The sequence below is a fragment of the Prionailurus viverrinus genome, chromosome D1, assembly GCF_022837055.1.
Source record: "Prionailurus viverrinus isolate Anna chromosome D1, UM_Priviv_1.0, whole genome shotgun sequence".
Taxonomy (NCBI): domain Eukaryota; kingdom Metazoa; phylum Chordata; class Mammalia; order Carnivora; family Felidae; genus Prionailurus; species Prionailurus viverrinus.
In genome coordinates this window covers 1,121,342-1,148,884 of record NC_062570.1, presented here as the reverse complement: position 1 = coordinate 1,148,884, position 27,543 = coordinate 1,121,342, and the positions used below count along the sequence as shown (strand labels likewise).

General features: G+C 42.8%; 2 protein-coding genes across 2 annotated transcripts; one reads left to right on the top strand and one right to left on the bottom strand.

The window, feature by feature from the left end:
* Nucleotides 1-885: 885 nt before the first annotated feature.
* Nucleotides 886-27,543, bottom strand: BIRC2 (baculoviral IAP repeat containing 2). Its single transcript, XM_047879079.1, has 9 exons — nucleotides 27,428-27,543; nucleotides 23,805-25,939; nucleotides 23,615-23,714; nucleotides 19,976-20,054; nucleotides 19,068-19,116; nucleotides 4,066-4,308; nucleotides 2,009-2,263; nucleotides 1,693-1,734; nucleotides 886-1,583 (listed from the first exon to the last, which is right to left on the bottom strand). Exons 2-9 carry the CDS (start codon nucleotides 24,700-24,702, stop codon nucleotides 1,390-1,392), a joined length of 1,860 nt encoding a protein of 619 aa, XP_047735035.1. The 5' UTR covers nucleotides 24,703-25,939; nucleotides 27,428-27,543; the 3' UTR covers nucleotides 886-1,389.
* LOC125176346 (proline-rich protein 2-like) lies at nucleotides 26,581-27,542 on the top strand. The gene is made up of 2 exons (XM_047877617.1): nucleotides 26,581-26,587; nucleotides 26,671-27,542. Exons 1-2 carry the CDS (start codon nucleotides 26,581-26,583, stop codon nucleotides 27,540-27,542), a joined length of 879 nt encoding a protein of 292 aa, XP_047733573.1.

Sequence of the window (27,543 nt, the reverse complement as noted above, 5' to 3'; positions counted from 1 at the left end):
CTGGGCCTGGCACACAGTGGATCCTCAACATATACAGCAGCGATCAAGCAAAACAAACAGAACAGTTTCTAAAATGATTTAATGTGCTCTCAACTCCTTCTGGAAGGGCAGGGACCGACTTACCTGCAGACACACGCACACGGACCTACCAACTCCATCAGCACCTCCTGCTGGAAACAAAGGTGGGAAGAGACTGGAGGATGGAGAAATCTGGACTCTTCCCAGTCTCTAAGGGATCTAAGGAGTTATAGGGTAAGAAGAAACACGGAGCATCTAAAGTATCTGAGCTTTCCATAGGACCTCAGCCATCGACCAGATCTGGGACAGTAAGCCGGGCCCAAGGAGGAGTCCCCCACCACTGCCTGCATTCCACCTTCCTCAGCTCACCAACGCCCACGCAGCAAAGCCATCACAGTCGTTTTTAAATCCCAATGCAGATTTCTATAATATAAGGTCACCTGGGTGGCTCAGGTGGTTAAGCGTCCAACTTTGGCTCAGGTCATGATCTCACAGTTTGTGGGTTCGAGCCCCGCGTCAGGCTCTGTGCTGACAGCTTGGAGCCTGGAGCCTGCTTTGAATTCTGTGCCTCCCTCTCCCTCTGCCCCTCCCCTGCTTACACTCTCTCTCTCTCTCCCCCTCTCAAAAATAAACATTAAAAGAAAAAAATAGTAGTATCTATAATATAAAAGCAACTAGATACTGTCATCTAAAAGAATTTCATAGATCACATTAAACACTTCTTAGTAATCTGTTTTATGAATTCAATTTTTTATTTAACAGCTAACATCTGAGTGCTTACAGGGTGACAGACACTACAGTTATGTACATTATTAACTCATTTAAATCTCATAAGGTATATAGAAAATAATTTTTAAGAGAAAAAAATGATGGTGCAATCTTTTTAAAGAACTTTATTAAGATGTTTCTCACAAATTAAGAAAAAGCTTATGTACCAGTAAGAAAAACACACTTATTTCAAAACACAAATGAAAAAACACCAGAGAGAATTTGGCACCAGGATTTGGGGAAAGTCCAGAGCTCCTGGTGTCCATTTCTTTTCCACTACATGCTAATGCAGCACTCAAAGCCTCCAGAAAGAATTCCAACACTAGGCACTGCTGCAGTGACTCCCCAGCGCTGAGGCTACGCCTGTGCTCACACACGTACGGCACTAGGGCCCGCCAAACGGAAACTTCCCCTTTTGTAGCAATAAAGACTAGCATTAAATAGGATAAATGATACTATTTTTTGAAACAAGACCACTAGTACCAAAGCAGATTACAAGTGTCATAATTAAAGAACAATCATTCTTTCTATACTCCGGATGGCTTCAAATGTTCAACAATGTTTTCGACACTTTTCTACATAAGCAAACATACGGTTTTTCTTTTATGAGAGAAAGGTCCGGACGGTGCCCTTGATTATACCCCTGCAAATGGGGCATTTTCTGAGGGAAGGGGCGCAGTCTTGGCACACCACCAGGTGGCCGCAGGGAATGAACACTATGGACACTTCTCGGTCCAGGCACACTTTGCAGGTTCTTTCCTCCTGCAGCCTCCTCAGCTGCTCTTCCAGCGACAGACCTGAGACGAATAGAACACTTGAGTGAAATTCAGTTCCTACTTAATTCCCGTTAGAAATTTTAACCATGGTAATATTTCAGGTTGGTCTTGGGTCTGAATTTTGTTTTACCTGAAACATCTTCTGTTGGAATATACTTCATGTTCTTGTCCACTAAGGAAAGAAAAGCAACAAAAAGCATTATTCCACCAAACAGAAGGTGGCTTCACCTGCTCGTTCTTCCCCACCCGCTGTCTAGTGAACACAGGTTCTACCTACAGACTGTCAGGAAGCACGTAGCCCTACTACGTCCGTGACGAAATCTTCCTTTTCTTAGAGCGAGTTACATTTATCGACCACAGTTTGTGAATTACATTTATCTTGTTTGTCAAACTTAAAAGTGAACATCATCTGAAAGGTTTCTAAAATAATTTTACCAAAAACTCACCAAATAAGTTCTTATATAATGTAGGGTCAATTTCTTTTAAGCAGCTTTTGAAGATGTTGGCAGCAGCATTTCCTTTGACCAAAACGGTATCAATCAGTTCTCTTGCTTGCAAAGGTATCTGTGTTTTTTGCTTAATAATATCATGTTCCTGTTTATTAATGACATTGGCCTTTAAAAGATTATCCAGGATAGGAAGCACACACGTCAACTGTTGAAAAAGAGCCATTCTGTTCCTCCGAATTAATGACAGATCATCTTCATTTAAAAAAGAAAAAAGGAAAAAAATCCGTTAGATTTTAAAACGTTCCAACCATGTGCACACACACAGTCACTAACAACCAAGCCTACAAACAGTTCAGGCAGTAAATACATAGGAGCTTGAAAAAGAAACACAAAATTACCTGTTTGCAATTTAATGCCTATCATCTAGAAAACTTCTGGAAGATACAGCTAGGGCATATTGTGTAGTGCACACAACACACAGTGTCTGTTCCTGTCACTTCTAAAAGTCTACATACTTACATGTCTCATAACCCTGCTACCTAAGAGAATTTTAAAGGACAGTAGAAACTTCCCACCTCTACTTCTCCACCCCCCAGCAAAACTGATAACACTGACTTAAGTTTTTTTAACGTTTATTTTTGAGAGATCACACACACGCAAGTGGAGGAAGGGCACAGAGGGAGAGAGACACAGAATCCGAAGCAAGTTCCAAGCTCCGAGCTGTCAGCACACAGCCTGAAGTGAGACTCAAACCCAAGAACTGTGGGACCATGACCTGAGCTGAAGTCGGACACTTTACCGACTGAGCCACGCAGGCACCCCTAATAATACTGACTTCTATTTGCATTATATCACTTTAATTTCATTAGCACTTTCATATCAACTTCCTTATTTGATAAAAAGATCCCGTCAGGTAAACAAGGCAGGTATGACAGTTCTCACTTTCAAATACGGACACCACCGCCTCAGCAACGACTGACGTCCCTGCGGTCAGAGAAAGCACCGGCAGCAGAGCCAGCATCCCAGCAGAGTGCTCCTCCCTCCGAGTCCATGGCTACCGCGGAGCCTCCCCGCCCAGGCCAGGCCCCCTGGCTGCCTGCCCTGAGCGCGACCCCTTCCAGGTCAATCGAGTGAACACGAGGCGTCTTCAGGTGCTTGCAGCTTCTCCCTTCATCCTAGAGCGACCCACACAGCGTGTGCCACTGTCCTCTCCACTCCACAGGGGACACGGCCGACGTCTGGTTACGGAAACTGCAGCGTGCTGACAGAGCCCGGATTTAAACACAAATCTGTACCAACTGAGAAACCACACCTGAAATACTTTCCTACGTGAGAGTAAGGTCCTCAACTCCTCCTGTGGTTCCTCGCAAGCTCCAGCCCAAACCCCAGTAGACACTACAGACACCACCTCCCTCCCCTCTGCCGGCTCAACTCGGGGCCTCCCCTAGACCCCACACCGAGTCTGGGAGCCCCGAGCAAGCACCACAGTCGGCACAGTACTTGACACAAGTGCTCGCGCTCAGTTAACACTGCAGAAGGAGCGATCACTCGGGGGGCTTAGCCTGACCTGGACGGACACCAAGATAGTGCCCTTGCGCCAGGGCTGCTCACCAAGTCCTAGGACTTCACCACTACTCTATTTTCTGTATAAGGACCACTCAGCAAGGATCAGGGAGTTAAAATACTGCTTTAAGAGTACGATTTGAAGAAGGTGATCTTAAAAAAAAAACAAAAACACAACCTGCACTCAACTTTAAAATCTTCCTTTCTCAAAACAATTTAAAATTGTTCTATATCAAGAAGAAAAGCAATAAGGCTCAAGAAAAGTGATGCTGAGATCCTATGATTAGCATAAGTCTCAGGTGTTACTGAAAGATAAATGTATTTTAGAAAGCCTAGAAAGCCACGGTCAAATGATCATCAGCACCGCCCACAGGGCAGAAGGAAACGACGCGTGGCCGCCAGCAGTGAGCAGAGGCGGGTAGACCTGCATCGGGTCACCCAGTCCCAGGATCCTCATGGCAATAAGGCAGGTGACTAACACTCCCCAATACCTGATGCCAGCTCTTCAGTTTGTCTTTCCTTCTCTTCTTCTCTGGTCTCATCTTCAGCATCAAGAAGTGCCAACACAATATCGCTGACTGTTTTGTAATTCTCCCCGCTCGTCAGGATCTTGCTCTGAACGGTCTGCTTCACCAGGTTTCTACTGAAGCCCATCTCCAAGGCCGCTTTCACCACGGGTGTGTTCATCATGACGGCATCTTCGGAGGAATTTTCTCCAGGCCCAAAATGAACAACTATTTGAAAAGACAGGTTACCAATGGTAAGTTCCACAAACATAAAAATACAGAGAAAAACAGTATGTCCCTTACCAGGCATATATCCTGGTAAGGGACATGAGCTATATGCACCGATTACCTATAATTCCAACAAAAGTATCAACTCAAGAAGGTTCAAGTGAGACTATAATAACAAGTGAGACTATAACAAGTGTAATACACTTTTCCAAAATATCACTTCCTGGGCTGTGTCCTGGAACCTACTTGATGAGAGACTCGCTAAGGACAGCACTTAGGAATTCATCTCTTTTTTAAATCCCCAAAATGATTCTGAGGCACGGCCATTTTGGGGAACCAATACACTATACAAACGTAGGTATAGTCCAGGAAAGCGGGGGGGAATCAACAAAGACTTCATTAAAGATGGCATCAGAGTTTGGACTTGAAGGATAAACAGCATCTACAGAGGTGAACAGACGAATCAGAACAATATGGGAAGGAGAGTGACATGGGAGACCAGTTTGTGCAAAATATGTCTCAAGATGTAAAATGTGGGTAAAGAAGTAATGTGATATCAGACAGTGACAGGTGTGGAAAACAAGAAAACGAGTAAGATAAACTAGGAGGCAGGTAGACAATGGAAATGATGGGGGGGGGGGTGGCCAGGAAAGCATTACCAGGGAACAGGGACACTTGCGTGAAAATTACAAAGAAACCTGACTGCCACCTACTGGAGAACTGGCATAATAACAACTCCCTTGTTCAAACATCTGGGGAAAAGCTGTCTGAAGGTAACAAACACCAGAACACACATGGGAACCAGAAGAAGGAGCTCCAGGAGTATTGGGAAAAAATCTCTAGGCAAACAGAAAAGCAACCGTAAAAGCCCTAAACAAGACAAAAATCATCTCAATGTATACAAGAAGTGTATAAGTGACAAGTAGTCAAGAGATACAATGATCCCCAGATCATGTAGAGCCTTGCACATTTGTATTTTACTATGTGCTAGAATGTTATGCAAACACTTTAAGCAGAAGATGAAATTTGATTTGTTTTTCCCAAAGGTGACTCTGGCAGCTCTGTGATCAACTCTCATGAGGTAGGATGGGATGAGGAGACCAATCAGGACACTATGACAGACAATGATGACAGGTCTCCATCAGGTGGACGGGGGCACTGAGATCTGGGGCACAGGCAATGAAGGCATGTGGACGGTCGTGCTGGGCAGGGGCGCCGAGATCTGGGGCACAGTATGAAGGCAGGAGATGGAAAGACCTCCACGGATTAAATATACAAACTAAAGACAAAAACTGGGATGATGCCTACCCAGAGTCAACTTTTTGACCTTAACAGGTGGGGGCCGTTAGCAGAGCTAGGGAAGACCAGACAAGGAACAAATCCAAGGGATGACAGACAAGAGAAAAGATTTACTTTGGTCATATTAACCCTGAAATACCCACTATAGTCAAGTAGAGATTCAAACATGTAGGTGGACATGCCAGCCTGAAGCTCATAAAATGAAGAAATAAATTTGGGCCAAGTGTTGAGGGATCCTCTATCATTTGTGGTTTGAAAAAGGAGCCACAAAGGAGGCTGTTCATGATTAAGCAGAGAAATAGCGGAAAACCAAGAATGTGGTGTCCAGGAAGCCAAGCAGAGAAGATGTCTCAAGAAGGATGCAGAACAATCATGTCAGCAAGACTTCTGAGTAAGACGTCCCCCCACATGTATCTTGACTCAACAGCAACTTGGAATCCACCTGTCAACAACAGCGCTTCTGAGCAAGCTTTGAGATGCAGGCAGATTTTGAAACCCCAGTGGAGTACAAAACCAAGAACTGTTTTAACAAGACGGGCGGGCACCCACAGGGCTGACAGTCCTGGCTACAGACCCACGCACAACTCCATACCCTTCAGGACGTGGATACAGGCCATCTGGCTTGGTCCTGCACCAGCACCCCCCACGTCTTGGTCCTGCACCAGCACCCCACACGGCCTGACCCTGAACCAGCATCCCACATGACCTGACCCTGCACCAGCACCCCCCACGTCTTGGTCCTACACCAGCACCCCTCACGTCTTGGTCCTGCACCAGCACCCCCCCCCTACATCTTGGTCCTACACCAGCACCCCACACAACCTGACCCTGCACCAGCATCCCACACGGCCTGACCCTGCATCAGCACCCCCCACGTCTTGGTCCTGCACCAGCACCCCACACAACCTGACCCTGCACCAGCATCCCACACGGCCTGACCCTGCACCAGCACCCCCCACGTCTTGGTCCTGCACCAGCACCCCACACAGCCTGACCCTGCACCAGCATCCCACCACACACAGAATGAGGAGGAGCTAGGCCTACCCACGCTTTGGCATAGAAACAGGTCTGTAGACACTGAAACTGCCTGTGAACTGGATCTGGCATAGTCTGGGAGCCACGAGAGATAAACACACCAAATTCAGTCAAAATGCAGACTATGAAAGGACCTCGTAAAGAGGCTCCAACCTATCCCAGCTGCAATCTGCAGACAGGCCTGCTAGCCCCGGGACCCAGCAAGAGACATCCCCAGTACACACCTAGAGTGCCTGAGGGACCCCTGTACTTGGCTCCAGCTCCCCTAGTCTCGGTCCACAGCAATACAACTGGCATAGGACACTCCTGTCTCCACCTCAGCAGACCTTGAAACGGCTCCAGCCTCCAAATGCCATCAGGAAACAGTCCTGCCCCCCCAAGCCATCTCGCAGGAGACAAGGCCACCTGTGTCTCCAGAGCCAGGTCTACAGACCTCAATCTTGGCTGTAGGACCTGAAACAGCCCTGGGACTCAGTTCCAACCCCTCTCAGCCATTGTCCAGGGCCAGTCCCGCCAACACAGGAACCCATCAGTGACCCAACAGGAGCCCTCCCGAGGACCCAGAGGGAGCCACACCCATCTGTGTATATGGTAACAGTCGTGCTGTCTGAGGACCCTACTGTGGACACTGAAGCAGACCCTTATCCCAACATCCTACAGAAGAATGTACTGGCACTGGAGGCAGTACCGCCCAACAAGGGATGGACCAGACAGGATCCATGCCAACCCCAGCTGCTGGAAACAAGACCAACCACGGATTCCACCACACACCTAGCAACAGCTTTGAAACTGGCTCCAACCAAGCATCGACCAAGGGAAAAGACAGGAAAAGGTCTTTATCTGCCAAAAACCAGTGTAAAGACCAGAAAAGATGGTTCTTCCTTCAAATGCGGACACCACCGAAATGCTACTCAGATCATGCAAAACAGGCAAAAGGACAACACCAAAGAAAACCAATAAAGGTCCAGGAATTTACCCCAAAGAAATGAAAAGAGATCTACAATTTGTTATCATCTTACACTTAATGAAATTTAAGAGAACAAAGAAAGGCAACTAAATGAAATAATACGTGAACAAAATTAGAAATTTAATAAACAGAAACCACAAAAAAAAAAATCCTAGGGCTGAAAAATACACTGAAAAATTCAGCACAGGTCTTTAGTAACTGCGTTGACCACAGAGAAGAAAGAATCTGAGAGTGAAGGGAGATTATCTGAAATTAGCCGGTTATAGGAACAAAAAAGTGAAGAAAGCCTATGTGAATTACAGGACACCACCGAACAAGTGAATATCCCATCACAGGGGTTCCAGAAGAGAAAAAGCAGGAGAGAACTTATTTAAAGAAATAATAACTAAAAAGTCCCAAATCAGGAGACAGATATGGATACCCAGCAACAGTAAAATCCGAGAACCCTAAACATGATCAACCCAAACATTCCTCTAGATAGGCAATAATCAAAATGTTAAGAGTCAAAGAGGGAACTTTGAAAACTGAGGGAAAAAAAGATTCCTTGTATACAAGGGGCACCCTCAGGCTACCTGCAGACTCTGGAGAAACCCTGCAGGCCAGGTGAGACTGACAGGATACACTAAAGAGTGAAAAGACAAGAACCACACTAAGAATAACTGCAAAACTGTCCTTCAGAAAATAAGAAAAGGTAAAAACATTCCAGACAAAAGTTGAAGGAGTTATTCACCCTAGACCTGCCCCACAAGTAATGCTAAAGGGAGTGGGGCAAACTGAAGGGACACTCAGTAACATGAAAACATATACAAGCACACAATTTACCGGTGAAGGTAGACAATCAGTCAAATTCAGGATTCCCTACCATGTAACCATTCCTCTGGTATAAAAGCTAAAGGACAGTACAGCTAGGAGCACCTGAGTGGCTCAGTCGGTTAAGCACCCGACTCTTGACCTCAGCTCTGGTCTTAATCTCAGGGTTGTGAGTTCAAGTTCCATGATGAGTGTGGAGCCTACTTAAAAAATAACTAAGTAAATAATACCTATAGCTAAAATAACTTGAATGGATACAAAATAGGAAAAGATATAAAGTACGGCATCAACAGTGTAAAATGTACGGTAAAGATAATAAAAGTGTAAGTTGTTACCAGCTTAAAACAGACTTACATCTATACTTTGTTTTAGGTTAAACCTCATGTGAACACAAAGAAAAAACCTAGAATAGATACACAAAATGTAAAGAAAAATTAATTAAAAGCATACCACTACAAAAAATAAATTAAAAAGAACTGCAGCCAGAGAGGAAGAAATGAACAAAGGAATTCAAATGTCTTTACATTACCAGTAATGACTTTAAAACGTAAATGAACTAGGTTCTCTAATTAAAAGACACAGAACAGTTGAATATTTTTTAAAAAACAAAAAACAAAAAAGAATGCAAAAAAAGAATGAACTAAGCCATGGTGGGCAGAAAGAAGACAATATTAAAGATTAGAGCAGAAGTAAGTGACACAGAAACTGTAAAGACCATAGGAAAAAACAGTGACACTAACAGTTGGGTTTTTTTGAAAAGATATACAAAAACATGACAAACCTCTAGCAAGACTAACCTAGAAAAAAAGACTCATACAAAATTATAAATGAAAGAGAACACATTAAAACACATCCAAAAATGCAGAAGATCCTAAGAGACTACTGTGAACATTACAAACTAAACAATCTATATGAAATGGATAAATCCCTAAAAACCTACAACTTAACCACGACTGAAATCAGGAAAACATAAAATATGTGAACCGACCAATAACAACTAAGATGACTGAAGCAGTAATAAAAACCTCACAACAAAGAAAAGTCAAATATTAGATGACTGAATTCATGAATTCTACCAAATATTTTAAAAAGGATTAACACCAATCCTTCTCAAACTCTTTCAAAAAGATGAAGAGAGGGAACAATCCTAGACTCATTTCATGAGGCAGCAAGACACTAAAGACAGATAAAGACACTACATGAATAGGAACCACAGGCCAATATCCTGAATGAACACGGACACTAAAATTCTTGGGGACGGTGAGGGCTAAAATGGCAGTGGAGGAGGAGGACCCCAGGCTCATCTCATCCCTCCAACACAACTCGGTAACTATCAAATTATCCTCCATATCCAAAAATCAACCTGAAGACTAACAGAACAAACTCCACAACTCAAGGGAGAGAAGAAATCACCACTGAGGAAGGTAACAAGTGTACAGACGTGGTTTGGGGGGGAAATGGATCACAGGTGCTGTGGATGGGGGGGGGGGGGGGTTGGGCATGGTCGCAGAGAAGGGAGAGAGAGAGAGGAACACACAGGTGAATGCACAAGGAGAATGTTTCCCCAAAGCCACTGGCTTGGAAAATGAGAGGGGCTGATTTTCATGAATTCTTACCACCAGGAGGGCTTAAAGCCTGTAGTTTCAAAGGTCAGAGGGCTTGACTGAGATGGAGCCCCTAAGAGTTACCTGGGGAAAAGGCAGGCAAACAACCCGGAGGCAGACAGCATGGAAACAGGATCTGAAAAATGCCTGGGGCACAAGTGGCTTCCCTGTGAGGCAGCATTCTGGGAGACAGGGAAAAAGCAGCCAGCTCCCTCCCAGGGGAAAAAGAAGCCAGCTGCTGCCATTTCCCTCCCCTGCCTCTCTCTCAGCATCAACAGAGAGCCACCTGCAGTAAACAGCACAGCGCCCACACTGGCTGCCTAACCTGCTTACACCAGATCCCACACCCCTGCGCTCTACCAGTACTACCCTTCTCAGTCAGGTTTGCCTCAATCCTAGTGTGGGCGACTCCTTCCTCAGAAGACAGACAGAAACACCTGCCCACACCACAGAGAAAACACCCACCCACACCACATCTCCGAACCAGAGAGCTCTGCAGAGCTTTAGTTCCAATGGAGGTGGTGACAGGTCTCACTTCAAGCAGACCAGAGTAAACATCGTTAAAACTCGCTACACTCAGGCCAGGGACCAACCACTGCCCACAGCCCTGCAAGAAATATTAAAGGGGACTCTGAGTGGAAAGGAGAGACCACAAGTGACAAAGATAACAAAGGAACAGAGAAAACCTCCAGAAACAAAGTAATAAAAAAGCACTGAATTCCTATTTATTGACAATTACTCTGAATGTAAATGTACTAAAGTCTCCAGTAAAAAAAATAAAAATAAAAATAAGGTATCAGAATGGATTAAAAAACAACAACAACAACAACAACAACAACACTCAAGATTTATCTATATGCTGACTATAAGACTTTTGGACCTAAAGACACCTGCAGATTCAAAGCAGGATAGAGGGGCGACTAGGTGGCTCAGTTGGTTACTTGGCTGAGATCATGATCTCATGGTTCATGAGTTCAAGTCCCACGTCAGGCTGTGCTGACAGCTCGGAGCCTGGCGCCTGCTTTGGACTGTGTGTCTCCCCCTCTCCTACTTGTGCTCGCTCTCACTCTCGTTGACTCTCAAAAATAAATAAAAAAACATTTAAAAAATTTTTTTAAAAAGTGGGGATAGAGAAACATTTATCATGCAAATGGCGTCTAAAGAAAACAGTCTAAACGTCTAAAGAAATAGTAGCACTACTTATATAAAACTAGATTTTAAACAGAAGACTGTAACGACAGATGAAGAAAGGCATTATATCACAACAAAGGAGACAATCAACAAGATAACAACTATATATTTATGTCCCCAACACGGGAGCACCCAAATATATAAAACTATTAATAACAGAAAAGGACTCATTGATTATAGTTCTATAATAGTAGAGGACTTTAACACCCCACTTACATCAATGGACACATCACCTAAACAGAATTATATGCTAAATATTATTTAATGTCAAACTGGTTTCTATACAACACCCAGACCTCATCCCAACAGGTGCCCTCCTCAATGCCCATCACCACTTTCCCCTCTTCCCCACCCCCCATCAACCCCCAGTTTGTTCTCAGTATTTAAGAGTCTCTTAAAACACACATACTTTTCAAGTGCACATGGGACATTCTCCAGAAGAGATCAGATATTAGGTCACAAATCAACAAGCACAAAAAAGTGAGATCATCATGCATGTGTTCTGACAACACTGCTATGAAATTAGAAGTCAACCGCAAGAAAAAACTAAAAGACCACAGATACATGGAGGTTAAAGAACATGCTACCAGGGGTACCTGGGTGGGCTCAGTTAAGCACCCAACTTTGATTTCAGCTCAGGTCATGAGCTCACAATTCTTGAGATGGAGGCCTGTGCCTGCTTGGGATTCTCAGTCTCCCCTGTCTCTGCCCCTCCCCCCTGCTCATGCTCGTGCACTCTTCCTCTCTCTAAAATTAAATAAACGTTAAAAAAAAAAAAAAGAACAGGCTCAAGAAGCAAGAAAAATCTCCAATACACAACCAAACATTACACCTAAAGGAGCTAGAAAAAGAACGACAAAGTCTAAAGGCAGCACAAAAAGGGAAACAATAAAGATAAGAGCAGAAACAAATGATATAGAAACTAAAAAAATTGAACAGATCAATGAAACCAGGAGCTGGTTCTTTGAAAACATTAGTTAAAAGTGATAACCCCCCAGCCAGACTTACCAAAAAGAAAAGAAAGAAAAAGGACCTAAAAATAAATAAAATCACAAATGAGAGAGGAAAAAGAACCAACACCACAGAAATACAAACAAGTATAACAGAATATGATGAACAACTATATGCAACAAATTGAACAACCCTGAAAGAAATGGATAAATTCCTAGGAACATATAAACTACCTAAACTGAAACAGTAAGAATAGAATACTTGAAGAGACCAAAACCCAGCAAAGGAATTCAATCAGTAATCAGAAAACTCCCCACAGACACAAGTCCAGGGCCAGATGGCTTCCCAGGTGAGTTCTTACCAACATTTGAAGATGAGTGAATACTATTCTTCTCAAACTATTCCAAAAAATAAAAGGGGAAGGAAAATTTCCAAATTCCTTTTATTAGTCCAGCTTTACCCTGATACCAAAATCAGACTAAAACTCCACTAAAGACAATTACAAGCCAATACGCCTGATGAACATGGTTGCAAAATATTCCACAAAATATGAGCAAATCAAATCCAACAATACATTAAAACAATCATTCACCATGATCAAGTGAGATTTATTCCTGGGTTGCAACGATAGTTCAATATTCACAAATCACTCAATTTGATACACCACATTAATAAAAGGTAAGAACAATATGATCTTTTCAACAGACAGAAAAAGCATCTGACAAAATATAACATCCATTCGTGAAAAAAGCCTCAATAAAGTAGGTTTGGAAGCAATACAACTCAACATCATCAAGGCCATATATGAAAATCCCACAGCTACTATCATAATCAAGGAAGAAAAACTGAGAGCTTTCCCTCTATTGTCAGGAAGACAGGGATGTCCACTCTCACCATTGTTATTTAATACAGTACTAGAAGTCCTAGCCACAGCAATTAATCAACAAAAATAAATAAGTCATCCAGATCAGCAATGAAGAGGTCAAACTTTCACTATGTGCAGATACCATGACACTCTAGATAGAAAACCCAAAAGATTCCAGCAAACAACTGCTAGAACTGATACACAAGTTCAGTGAAGTCACAGGATACAAAATCAATGTACAGAAATCTGTTGCATTTCTATACATCAATAATTAAAAAGAAAGAAAAATTCAGGAATCAATCCCATTTAAAATTGCATCAAGAATAAGATACCTAGGAATAAACCTAACCAAAGAGATGAAATATCTGTACTCTGAAAACTATAAAATACTGATGAAACAAACCGAAGATGAGACAAAAGAAATGGGAAAACATTCCATACTCAAGGATCATAAAAACAAATTATTGTGAAAACGTCAATACCACCCAAAGCAATCTAAACATTTGCAATCTCTAACCACAAGAGACCCCCAATAGCAAAAGCAACCTTGGAAAACAAAACAAACAAACAAACAAAAAACCACAAAAAAACAATGCTGGAAACATCACAATTCCGGACTTCAAGTTCTATAACACAGCTGTAGTAATGGAAACACTATGGAACTGGCACAAAAGTAGACACATCGCACAATGAAACAAATAGAAAACCCAGAAATGGACCCACCACAATATGGTCAATTAATCTGTGTCAAAGCAGGAAAGAATATCCAATGGGAAGAAGAATGTCCCTTCAACAAATGGTGTTGGGAAAACTGGATGACAACATGCAAAAGAATGAAACTGGACCACTTTTCAGCCAAACTAAATTCAAAATGGATGAAAGACTAAAGTGAGACAGGAAACCATGAAAATTCTAGAGAACACATGCAACAACCTCTGACATCTGCCATACCAACTTGTTAGATATGTCTCCTGAGGCAAGGAAAATAAAAGCAAAAATAATCTATGGGGACATCATCAAAAGGCTTCTGCAAAGGAAGCAATCAAAAAAACTAATAAGCAACCTAAAGAGAAAATATTTGCAAATGACGTTATCTAATAAAGCTTTAGTGTCCAAAACATATAAAAAAAACAACTTGTAAAAAAAAAAAAAAGAAAAAAAAGGCAGAAGACACCTGGGTGGCTCAGTTGGTGAAGCGTCCGACTTTGGCTCGGGTCATGATCTGGTGGCTTGGGGGTTCGAGCCCCAAATCAGGCTCTGTGCTGATAGCTCAGAGCCTGGAGCCTGCTTCGGGTTTTGTGTCTCCCTCTCTCTCTGTCCCTCCCCTGCTCACACTCTGTATCTCAAAAATAAACATTAAAAAAAAATTTTTTTAATGGGCAGAAGACATGACATTTCTCCAAAGAAGACATCCAGATGGCTAACAGACACATGAAAAGACATTTCTCCAAAGAAGACATCCAGATGGCTAACAGACACATGAAAAGATGCTCAACAGCACTCATCATCACAGAAATACAAATCAAAACCACAATGAGGTATCATCTCACACTGGTCAGAATGGCTAAAATTAACACAGAAAACAACAGATGTTGCACTGATGATGGTGCAAAAGCAAACTGGTGCAGCCACTCTGGAAAACAGTATGGAGGTCCCTCAAAAAGTTATAAGTAGAACTATTCTACCATCCAGCAATTGTGCTACTAGGTATTTACCCAAAGGATACAGATACACTAATTCCAAGGGATAGATGCACCCCAATGTTTACAGCAGCACTATCAACAGGTGAATTACGGAAACAGCCCAAGTGTCCACCAACTGATGAATGAAGAAATAAGATGTGGTATGTATACGTAACAGAGTATTACTCAGCCATCAAAAAGAATGAGATCTTGCCATGTGCAACAACATGGATAGACCTAGAGTGTATTATGCTAAGCAAAGTAAGTCAGAAGGACAAATATCGTATGGTTTTACTCATGTGAAATTTAAGAAACCAACAAGAAAATGGAAGAAAATACACAGCCAACCAAGAAATAGACTCTTAACTACAGAGAACAGACTGATGGTCACCAGAGTAAGGGTGGGTGGGGGGATGGGGAAAACAGGTAATGGGGATAAGCGGTGGGACACTTGCTATGATGAGCACCGGGTGATGTGTGGAAGTGTCGAATCACTATACTGTACACCTGAAACTAGTGTATGATAATACACTATACATATGTTAATGGGAATTTAAATAAAAACTTAAAAAAAATTATCAACAAAATACTACCAAACTGAATTCAACAGCCTATTAAAAAGATCACATAGGGGCGCCTGGGTGGCTCAGTCGGTTGGGCGTCCAACTTCGGCTCAGGTCACGATCTCGCGGTCCGTGAGTTCGAGCCCCGCATCGGGCTCTGTGCTGACCGCTCAGAGCCTGGAGCCTGTTTCAGATTCTGTGTCTCCCTCTCTCTCTGACCCTCCCCCATTCATGCTCTCTGTCTCTGTCTCAAAAATAAATAAACATTAAAAAAAAATTTTTTTTTAAAAAAAGATCACATATATGATGAAGTGGGATTCATCCCAGGGATGCAAGGATAGTTCAACATATGCAAATCAGTAAGCACGACAAACAACATTAATAGAAAAAAGGATAAAAAGTGCATCCTTTCAATACTCAATAGATGCAAAATTTGAGAAATCTGCATGTGAAAGGCAACACCCTTTCACAACAAAAGTTCTCAACAAGTTGCATATAGAAAGGACAAACATGGACATGGAAGGACACAACATGAAAGCCATATATAACAAACCTGCAGCTAACATGCTAAATGGTGAAAAGCTAGAAGCTTTTCCTCTAAAATCAGGAATAAAACAAGGGTATCCACTCTCCCCACTTTTATTAGTACTGGAAGTCCTAGCCATAGCAATTAGACAAGAAGAGAAATAAAAATGAAGTTTTAATTGTGTATATTTGAAGATGACATGATATTATATATTCAAAATCCTAAAGACTCCAACAAAAAAGTTACAATAAACAAATTCACAAAGCTGCAGAACTAAAAAGTCACATTTCTATACACTAACAACATAGTAACTGAAAGAAAAAAATCCCATTTATAATAGCATTAAAGCAACTGTATCTCAATAAAATAAAATACTTAAGAAAAATATTTAGCCCGGGGGGTTAAAGATCTGTACACTGACACGGATTTAAAAAAACAAAAAACTGGAAGACAAAAATAAGTGGAAAGATATGCCATGTTCACGAACTGGAAAAATACTGTTAAAATATCCATACTACCCAAAGCCATCTATAGAGTCCATGCAATCCCTATCAAAATCCCAATGTTACTTTTTCACAGAAATAGAAAAGAAAAATTCTCAAATTCATCCCAAACAGCCAAAGCAATCATCACAGAGGAAAAAAACAAAAACAAAAACAAAAAACAACCAAGCCTGGAGGCATCACACTTCCCGATTTCAAACTTAATCAAAAAGCTACAGGAATCAGAACAGTATGGTACTGGATGAAAGAGAGACATATAAGGCCCAAAGAACAGAACAGAGAGCTCAGAAAAAAAATAAATTCGTGCATATAGTTAACTAATATTTCACAAGGGAGCCAAAAACATTCAACAGGGAAAAGCGAGTCTTTTCAACAAAGTGCTGGGAAAACGAGAGACTCATATGTAAAAGAATGAAATTGGACCCAAACCTTCTACCACCACAAAAATTAACTCAAAATGGATTAAAGAGTTAAATATAAGCTCTGACACCATACAAGTCCTAGGAGGAAATACAGATAAAAAGTTCCCAGACACTGGCTCTGACCAGAATTTTTTGGATAGGACGCTAAAAAGCCCAAGAAACAAAAGCAAAAACCAGTCAAGGGCACTGTATCAAAAAGTATCTGCAAGAAAGTATCTGGAAGTATGTGAAAGAAAGTATCTGCAAACATGTATGAGAGAAGTGGTTAATATCAAAAAGTATATGAACTCCCAGAACTCCAAGGGAAAAAAAAAAATTTAAACATGGGCAGAGGAGCTGAAGGTATTTTTCCAAAGACATACAGATGGCCAAGAGACATATGAAAAGATGCTCGACATCACCAATCAATGGGAAATGCAAATCAAAACCACAATGAGGTATCACCTCACACCTGTTGAAATGTCTAGAATCAAAAAGACAAGAAATAACAAGTGCTAGTAAGAATGCAGAAAAGGGAACCCTGGTGCACTGTTGGTGGACATGTAAATTGATGCAGCCACTGTGGATAACATCATGGAAGATTCCTGAAAACATTACAAACAGAACTTCCCAATGATCCAGCAATCCCACTTCGGCATATGTATCCAAAGGAAATGGAATCACTCTCTCAAACATTTATCTGCACTCCCGTGTGTACTGCAGCAGGATTCACAATAGCCAATTCATGACGACCTCTAAGTGTCCATCAACAGATATGAATACAGAAAATGGAGGCACGCGCACACAGCAGAGTATTATTAACCCATGAAAAAGGAAACCCTACCATTTGTAACACGGATGGACTTTATCAGAGGAGTATGCTGTGAGGATCTGATGTACGGTGTATTGGCGACAGCTGACAACACTGTATTACACACTCTGAAGTCACTAAAAAAGTAACCCTTAAATGCTCTTATCTCACAAAAAAACTAAAATTACGTGAGGAGACCAATGTGTTCATCTTAATGTGGCTCAACTGTGCACTTCACACCCTAGACTTACATGGTGCTGCATGTCAATTACATCCCAATAAAGCTGGGACGAAAGGGATGAAGCACTGAACTGTTTCTAAGGTTGAGGACAGATCTGTACATTTACTGAGCTGGTGGTTCTTGGTGACCATGACAAGAACAGCCTACAGTCGAGTAAGCTGAAGAAAAAATGACAAAGAAGAGCGTAAGCTCAGATTAAATTCTTCCTTTGTTGTAAAAGGAAGCCAAGAAGTGAGACAACAGCTAGAAGACAACACAGGTGCAAGAAAAGGTCCTGTTAGGGTGGCGATGGCACAGGAAGTTTGCACGATGAAGTAAGTAACTTGGAGACAGAAAGGGAAGGTCACTGCCCCAGCCAAGATCTTAACACTGGCAGCAGGTCTGAGATACGAGGACAAAGGCCAAATGCAAGAGCTGGCCTCAGTTCTTTCAAGAGGGAATGGACAGGAGACGTTAGGATGGCCTGCGGACGCTGACTCTGCTAGGGGAGACGGAGCAGTTCTCTCTGCACCCGTGAAGCAAGGCTATGAGCTGCGAGGAAGTCAGGGAAGAGGGTGTCGAAACTTAGGGAGAGAGGCAATGTCATTTTCTGAGGGAATCACGGCAGGGCGGCCCAAGACCACTCGGCCCCGGTAGCTTTTCCAGTTCTAACATACAGGAAGGAGTTATGTCAAACACCAATTCCAAATCCTCAACAACCCTCCCATGTCATGGTTCCCAAGACCCATATGCATCATGGTCACCTTGTTCTGGTCCTGCTGCAATTCTGACAATATTCCTTTCAGTGGCGTGCCACCAACAGAACACCCCTTTCTCAGGGCAGGGCAGAAACCATGGACTGTCACCTTCACTATTTTGGACACACTAACGTATGTAACTTACATATGTTAACTAAATGCCTATCCTTGCACTAGAATACTACATACCTCATAACTAACTAACATGTAGCGTAAGTCTTCCATCATGTCAACTGACCCTTTTCAAAAACACCAGCTCGTGGCAAGCTTCCCCTCTACGAGGGGCGTATTGCTCACACCTCTAATCTGGTACCTGTGAGCTACCTGTGATGCTCAGGTCTCTTCTGCAGGCATCTGGTCTCCCCAGATGCAACGTCAGTACTTTAAGAACAAAGATTAGTATACCTGCCAGAATCCTCTAAAAGGGTCATGAATCTTAGTACATACGTCATATTTGTTAACTTCCCTACACTTTTTCCTATGTCCTCATAAATCAAATTCTCTTTACATCCTTTCATGTTTAACATTCTTATAAAAATGTCCATTCTATATTTGGAATATTTTCATACGTACTTGGTGGATCAGTATTTTCATCTCCAGGAGTATCTGAAGTTGACAAAAGCTATGAAACAAAAGAAAAATTAATAGGTAAAATCGGAACTCTCAAACAACCTTGAACAGCGCACCATTAAGATCAGTGTACCTTAAGTAATGTACATAATCATCCGACAACTAGATAATTTATAAACTTACTTTGCTTTGTTTCACCTTAACCACCATAAAAATCCCCATAAACTTCACCTACTTCCAAATTAAAGTTCAAGTATTTCTGTAGCTTCAGGAAAGGAGGAACAAATATGAATGGCTTCTCATTCCACTGAAAAGGTGTATTTCAGCTAGGTCACTGTCAGTGATTCCAAACTCCTAACAAGTTGGTTGGTTTGTTTTTTCTTGAAAAGATAGAGGAAACACTACAGATCCTCCTCCAATTGCACCACAAATCTGTACAGGAGCAGAATGATTTCTCAAAAGACTAAAAGCAAAAAACCTTTTCTAAAAAGCCTTGAACAACGTAGTTACAAAAAGTAAAACTACAGATCTCACTAATTGGACATAAATTAACCATAATCTACAGGAAAACAGATGTAAATATTATTCATAATAATTTTTGGTTATTATTATTTAAGAAAATTCAGTGTTGGGGCGCCTGGGTGGCGCAGTCAGTTAAGCGTCCGACTTCAGCCAGGTCACGATCTCGCGGTCTGTGAGTTCGAGCCCTGAGTCGGGCTCTGGGCTGATGGCTCAGAGCCTGGAGCCTGTTTCCGATTCTGTGTCTCCTTCTCTCTGCCCCTCCCCCGTTCATGCTCTGTCTCTGTCCCCCAAAAAATGAATAAACGTTGAAAAAAAAAAATTTAAAAAAAAAAAAATTTAAAAAAAAAAAAAAAAAGAAAATTCAGTGTTGCCAAATATAACTTACTCACCTGCTCAAGAAGGTGAGGGTATCGAGCTTGAATCTCATCAACAAAATCCTGCCCCTTCATGCGAATCAAGAACTCACACCTAAAAAAAAGGAGAAAAATTACTTTTAACAAGTATTATATACCAAAAATATAACCTGATCATTCTAGAAAAGTGGCTTTCAAACTGTGTCCCCGAGTATAAATATTTTACATCACAACACAAATATGTATGCATTTGTACATATCAAACAGAAAAAAAAATCCTCGTATAACACTACTAACTCTTACTACGTATTGATGCATTCTGGTATTTTCTATTTAACCACATTAACACACAACAACAATGAAAGGGTTTGAAACTCAAAGGGAGCACAAGGTAAACCTTGAAAAATGCTGTTCTGGTCAGTTCACTTTTGGGGTTTCACATAGTCTCAGAAACTATAATTTGGTATTTCTAAGATATAGTCTTTCACAACAAAGTAACTAACGATCTTTCTCCAGGGTCCACTCTTCCATTATATGTGATTACATGCGAAGCACAAATCCTCCCTCCAAAAAATACGCAAGTATTTCTATCTACATACAGTGTCTCCCAAATTCTTGCTTACAAACCACAACTTGTTAAAGAAGTTACCAGTAACCTGCATTCCATTCCTTTTGTTTTTCAATAAATTGGTTCTAAACAACTCAATACCCATTTGCAAAAAAAAAAAAAAAAAAAAAAAAAACCTCCACCTTTGTTTGCCATACTACAGGCAAAAGTCAACTAACAAAGAAACACAGAACTAAGCTTTAACCCTAAGGCAATGTAACTTCTAGAAGAAAAACAGTAGAAAATTCTCTTGTCCCTAGGTCAATTAAGACTTCTTAGCAAAGAGATCAAAAGCATAATCCAAATAAAACTGAAAAACTACCATCCTTAAAACCCACTGTTAAAACAATGAAAAGACCAGCCACAAGCCGAAAGCTGGCAAAACACTCTTGATAAAGAACGTGTACCCAGAATTTAAGAACTTTTCAAAGCTTAACAATTAAAACTAAAATGGGCAAAAAGATTTGGACATTTCACCAAAAAACATATGTAGATGACAAATAAGAAGCTCACCATCATTAACCATTAAGGAAATGCTCGCTGAAATCGCAGCGAAATACCACGACATACCTCCGAGAACGGCTAAAATAAAACCACCTGCTGATCCCAATCGCAGAGAAGAACATGAGCTCCTGGGGATCTCCCACACCGCGGGCGGGCTTCCGAAAACAATAGAGGGGTTCTCAGGAATTTAAAACTTGCCATACAACTCACCAATCTCACGCCCAACTATCCACCCAAGCAAAAGGAAAACGTCCGTTCCCAAGTGTTTACAGTGGCTTTATTCAGTATCACTCCACGGTGAGAAAAACCCAAATGCCCTTCACCTGGTGACTGGGTAAAATCAACAGACACCATCCAGGCTTGCTCAAAACTTAAGTTTATTGTCAATGAGATAAAACAGCTGGTTGTCACTATGTTCTCGATCTTCACACGGTTTTAATTTATTTTTATTCTGGGACCAATCAATTTATATTCCTGATGATTACAGCAGGAAGTAAAATGAACCCTGGTTAATATATCTCCCCTCCTCTAATAAATCTGATAAAGACAGATTTGTCTTAGTCACTGCTATGTCTCCGGTATCTACAATAGCATCCAGCAGGCACTCAAATATTTGACGAATGAACTGTTACAATACAGTGATTAGCAATTAATAAAGGTATCCCCAATTGAAATTTGCTGTTTTCAGACGGTTTACTAAAAGCACCCTGTCTTTTCCCTTATTTAGCCATCTAAAAACACAAATGACAGAAATAAACCAAGGTTTGGTTTGGTTTTACTTTATAAAGGACAAAATGCAGTAATTCAAACACTGGAACAGGAAAGCTGTTTTTGTTTTTTTCATACAGTATTAAATTTCAAATTACATGTACACAACCCCCTGGAGCTAGGCATAATCAAATCATTTAAAATTCTGACAATATGCTTGTTCCTACATACGTAACTTAACCAAGATATAGGTCACTTTGAGAGTAAAAAAGTCAAATGTTCTATTATGAATTTAAAGATAAAATTTTAAAACACAACTTTTAACAATGTACTGATCCATAATAAAATATTTCTTACTTCAGGTTTCTTTTTTACTGTATCACACAAAAATGACAAAAGGATGTTTCAATTTCTTCAAGGGGTTCAAGAGACGACTCATTACTGTGAAAGGCACTCACAGGTCACAACACTGTGCTGTGCAATCCCACCTACATGAGGTAACTAGCTCAGTCAGATTCAGAGACAGGAAGGAGAGTCCTGGTGGGAGCAATGGGTACAGGTGACAGCTTGGGAAGGTGAGAAAATCTGGAAATGGAGGGTGGTAATGACGAAGGACGATGTGAATGCACTTAATGCCACAGAACTACAGACTTAAAAATGGTAAAAATGGTAAAAGTGATAAATTTTGTTATGTGTTCTTAACCACAATGTAAAAAAATTGTCTAATCCAACGCCCCCATTATAGACATGAGGACAGAGTTTCAAATGGGTCACACGACGTCCATCCAAGTTCACACAGCTCCTCAAAAACAAAATATTTCTAGTTCTATTTCCACTAACAACAGGGCCTCTCAATTCTTTGTAGGCGACAGCATAAAACAAGAGACACCACTAGAGACACCGTGACTAACAGGAGATGAGCAACAGATCACAGATAACCCGTAAAGGGGGCACCCGGGGGGCTCAGTCAGTAAAGCATCCAATGTCAGTTCAGGTCATGCTCCCACGGTTCCGGAGTTCGAGGTCCCACACTGGGCTCTCTGCTGTCAGCACAAAGCCTGCTTCAGATCCTCTATCCCCATCCCTCTCTGCCCCTGACCAGCATATTCTCTCTCTCAAAATAAATAAATAGTTTAAAAAAAAAAAAAAAAAAGAAGATGGGGCGCCTGGGTGGCGCAGTCGGTTAAGCGTCCGACTTCAGCCAGGTCACAATCTCGAGGTGCGTGAGTTCGAGCCCCGCGTCGGGCTCTGGGCTGATGGCTCAGAGCCTGGAGCCTGTTTCCCATTCTGTGTCTCCCTCTCTCTCTGCCCCTCGCCCGTTCATGTTCTGTCTCTCTCTGTCCCAAAAATAAAAAAAAAAAATTTTTTTAAATAAAAATAAAAAAAATAATAAAAAAAAAAGAAGATAAACCGTAGAGAAAAAAATAATTTACAATCATAACCAAACTTAATCAGCTTTTATTCTATGTATTTTTAGGTCTTCTCTAAATCATTTTATGTCCCTTCTTATTTTTTCCTTTTTTCCTATGTATGTTCTTTCGTGCTATTTTACATACCCTTGTAATCCTTAAGATTTCTTTAAAGCAAAATGGGAACCTCATAAATAAAACGCAGGGCCAAAATGGTAAACCAATCATCAAGTTAAACTACATCCTGAATACATGGCTTACAAAAGAAGAGAACATTCTGAAACACTTTTCATCAAAATAATTAACGCTAACACTTGGGGTTTTAAAATGTTCCCCAATGGCATAAAAGCAGCTTTGATATACTGAAACGTAAACATAAACCACTCAAGGACGTCTACCCCTTGTAAGCCCAGGGTTTGGTGCAGAAATACCTTTCAGAAGAATTACCTTGGAAACCACTTGGCGTGCTCCACCCACGGGTCGTCTCCAGATTCCCAACACCTTAAGCCACCATCACAACAAAAGCATTTGACGTCATCATTGCGACCTAAAGAAAACAGACCCAAGTTCAACATGCAGTTCTAATACGTAAACAGAAGTGAACGGGAGAAAACACACAGCTGTGCTAGGCTCTCACCCACGTAATAGAAGCCGGCACTGGCGAGCTGCTCGGGTTGGACCGGGACGCTCGACGGCCAGCACACGAACGTTCTCAGCCGAGCTGCGTGCGTCTGCATGCTCAGGTTTGAAATGCTAAACCTCAGCGTCTCCAGAGAATTTTCCAGAAACGGGCAGTTGGGAAAATGTCTCCGATGCTCTGACAGAGCGTCATCCTTCGGCTCCCAGTTACTGAGAGTGCCACCGCAAGCAAAGCAGGCCACCTTGTCCCCAGGCCCTATGTAATAGAAGCCGGCTCTCGCCAACTCTGAGGGTGACAAGAAGGTTAATGGCCACATGTGGTAAGTCAGAAATCGAGCTTCCTCAGTACTCATCGCGTAACTGTAGGGGTTAGTCCTCAATGGGGAGAAGTCTTCGAGTGCTCTAGAATTCACAGGGTTTGGTGAAAGGTTGGAATGAGAACCACTGAATGTGCCACCGTGTTCCGAAGTGGGAGACAGCAAATGTGGAAAACTGTTTCTCACTGGAGAAGCATTCTTAGAGGTGGATTCCAGACTAGTAAGAGAAACCAGACTGTGAATAAAACTACAGCTGGGATACAGCTGTTTATGCTTTTCAATAGGACTGTCTCCATGCTTCCAGTTGTCCAGCATCAGGCCACAGCAGAAGCATCTAACCTTGTCCTTCACACCAGTGTAGTAAAACCCAGCACGCGCGAGACTCCTTTCTGAGACAGGAACACCGGCGGGAAACGTCGAATACGTGGACATCCTATACAGTTCACATGAAAGGTCATACTGTATTCTTTGTTTGCTGCCGACTGTCCGATTTGCGAAGATCGTGCTATCTTCCATCGTACTCTTAATTCTCTGACAAGAAGAACCTGGCACGAGTCTCTGGGAAGTAGTTTTGTGCATGAGTGATTTCACTTTTTGATGGCTAAAAACCTTCACATGAAATTTCTCAACTCTTCGCCCTATATTAGTTTTTTTTTTTTGTTTTTTTGTTTTTTTTTTTTACCATAAAAAAGAATCAAGTAAGGTCCTACTTATGTGAAGTTCACCACACCCTCTTTACAGGATTTATACCTGAGTTTACACTCAGGTGGGATGAATATCTTTCCTTAAGTATCAAGGTACTATTTAGTACTGTTTAAGATTATAACATAATTTGGTGTTATACTAACATAAAGGCCTCAAAGAAGCTGATACACGAATGAAAGTTATGTTAAAACTGCTGGATTCTGCAAGGAGGCTGATATTCCCAAAATTCTAAATTAACAACGTACCTTAATTATGCCTTTAATTTACTCTTAGTTATAAGGTACAAAGCCTGTTTATCAAGACAATTACTGATTATGCCTTGAGGGAAAACCTATACTCAGATTTCTTTCAAGCACTTTAACATTTTTTTTAAAAAACTTATTCTAATAAACAAGAATTAAAGTCTTCATAGTCATATTATCTAAAAGCTAATTTCACAAAGGTTATCACAATATTCACTTAAGTGGGTTACATTAACTTCAGTACCTACTTCTGGGGATATCAACACCCACAAGCTTTACTGAACCTATAGCCTGTTTAGTGTGTATGATATCAAACGAAACGAAATCTCCCTAAAGCGAACTCTTCCACCTTGGTTAAATATTGTCTATATCTGTTTCTATTTCCTGCAGCATCTTATGTTGTCTTTCTTCCTAACTCTGCCTACCAATTTATTATACTTGACCAGTCGAAGGTATTTTCTTCATCAACTACTGAACCATAAAATTCCCACGAGAGAAACTTCTACACTGCATTTAAAAAGCCAATAAACTATCTTTCATTTAGAAATCATGTATATATTCATTTTGTAGAGATAAATCAACTTACGAAGATAACAGCTTATTGTTTCTAGTGTTACCACAAATGCTTAACAAAACATCAAAAACGGAATTACTATTTGTGCACATGTACCAGTAACTGACCCTACTAGGCTTCTTTCTGGAAACGCTTAATGTTTTAAAACTGTAATTCACACACAAAATTACACTCTATAGAATTCAAACTATATCCCTTTATAAAGTTCCTCCGTAATGGGACTCTCCATAACGGGATTACTGCAGGGGAAAGAAATGGGGGGTGGGGGGGGAGTCGACTCTTCAAGGCTGAAAATCTGGAAAGAAGAAAAAAGCTATTTTAGAAAACTGTACTTTCATGGTAAACAACTAATAGACTGTTCAGGGTATTCACTAAGTCTAAAAACGATTTACACTTCAGGTAACTCCAGAAACAGTCACCAAAATTTTCCAACTAGAAAAACTCTTAATTAAAATAAATGCAACATACCCCATGAGCACTGATTATACCTTTTTTAAAAATAATTTTAGTATTTATTTCTCTGTTCCTTTTTTAAAAATGTTTATTTTGAGAGGGAGACACAGACGAGCAGGGGAGGGGCGGAGAGAAGGCCAGAATCTCCAGCAGGCTCCACCCCAGCAGAGCCCCAGGCAGGGCTGGATCCCACGACCCCGGGAGCACCACCTGAGCGGAAATCAAGAGTCCCGCGCCTAACCGACGGAGCCACCCAGGCGCCCCAGCACTAGGGTGATTTGTAAAACACAAACAGTGCTGAGGACAGGCATTAGCACCTAGAAAGCTACGCTGCTGTTGGTCCCCCCACTTCTGGTGACCACTTTTAACAGCTTCAGGACACGTCTGGCAGTTTGCTGGACGCAAAAGACGGCAGCGGAGGAGGGAGCCTGCGGTCGCTAAGAGGCACACGAACAGCAGTAACCTGACAGTCACGCTGTGCTAATGCCGAGTCTCTGCAGGGCCGGGCGACTGGCAGTTAAGAAGAGAGGCAGCGAGAGCTCGCCCCTCTCAACACCTCACCCGCGCGCACAGAGCAGCCAGAAAACCCGCACACACCGCGGCCCGCGCGAGGCTTCCCTCACCTCGGACCCCGCCCTCCCGAGGCCGCGGGCGAAGGACCCCCCCCCCCGCGCCGCCCTCCGGAGGCCGCGGCCGAGGGACCCCGCGCGCCCCAGACCCCGGCCTCCCGAGGCCGCAGCCGAGAGACGCCCTGCGGCCCGCCCCCGCCCTCCCGAGGCCGCGACCGAGGGACCCCGCACGCCCCCGACCCCGCTCTCCTGAGGCCGCAGCCGAGGGACCCCGCCCTCCGCAGGCCGCAGCCGAGGGACCCGGCGGCCCGCCCCCAGCGCCCCGGACCCCGCCCTCCCGAGGACGCAGCCGAGGGACCCGGCGGCCCGGCCCCCCGCACCCCAGATCCCGCGACCCGGACCCCGCCCTCCGGAGACCGCAACCGAAGGACCCCGCACCTCAGGTCTCGCGCCCGGAACCCCGCCCTCCAGAGGCTGCAGCCGACCAGCCCCCGCGGGGACGCTGAGCGCGCGGCTCTGCCGGAGTCCGACCGACGATGCGGGGGCGGCGGCCGGAGCGCACCTCCCGGCAGCTCGGCTCTGACTCCCCCCGCCCGCGAGCCTCGGGGCCGGGCTCTCGAGCCGCACGGGAGCGTCGGCGACCGAGAGCACAGAGCCCAGGCGCCTGGCCGAGGGACCCGCGGCCTTCCCCTCCCCCCACCCAGCCTGCGCGCCCCGACCGCCCCGAACCCGCCCCGCACCCGGACTGGGGCCGCCCTCACCGCGGACACGGCGCGCCGGCCTCCAGAGGGCCCGAGCGGCGGCGTCCACCGGAGATGCGGCCGGCCGGCACCGCTCCGGCGTCCCGAGCCCCCGCCCAGGCGGGGCACGCGCTGAC

Bases quoted from the DNA above. Each gene is read 5' to 3' on its own strand.
- BIRC2 (XM_047879079.1), bottom strand. From the start codon at position 24,702: ATGCACAAAACTACTTCCCAGAGACTCGTGCCAGGTTCTTCTTGTCAG. The intron at 19,117-19,975 runs GTGAGTAAGTTA...TTTGTTTCATAG, and splicing joins ACCCTCACCTTCTTGAGCAG to CTTTTGTCAACTTCAGATAC. The intron at 1,735-2,008 runs GTGAGTTTTTGG...TTCTTTCCTTAG, and splicing joins ATTATATAAGAACTTATTTG to TGGACAAGAACATGAAGTAT.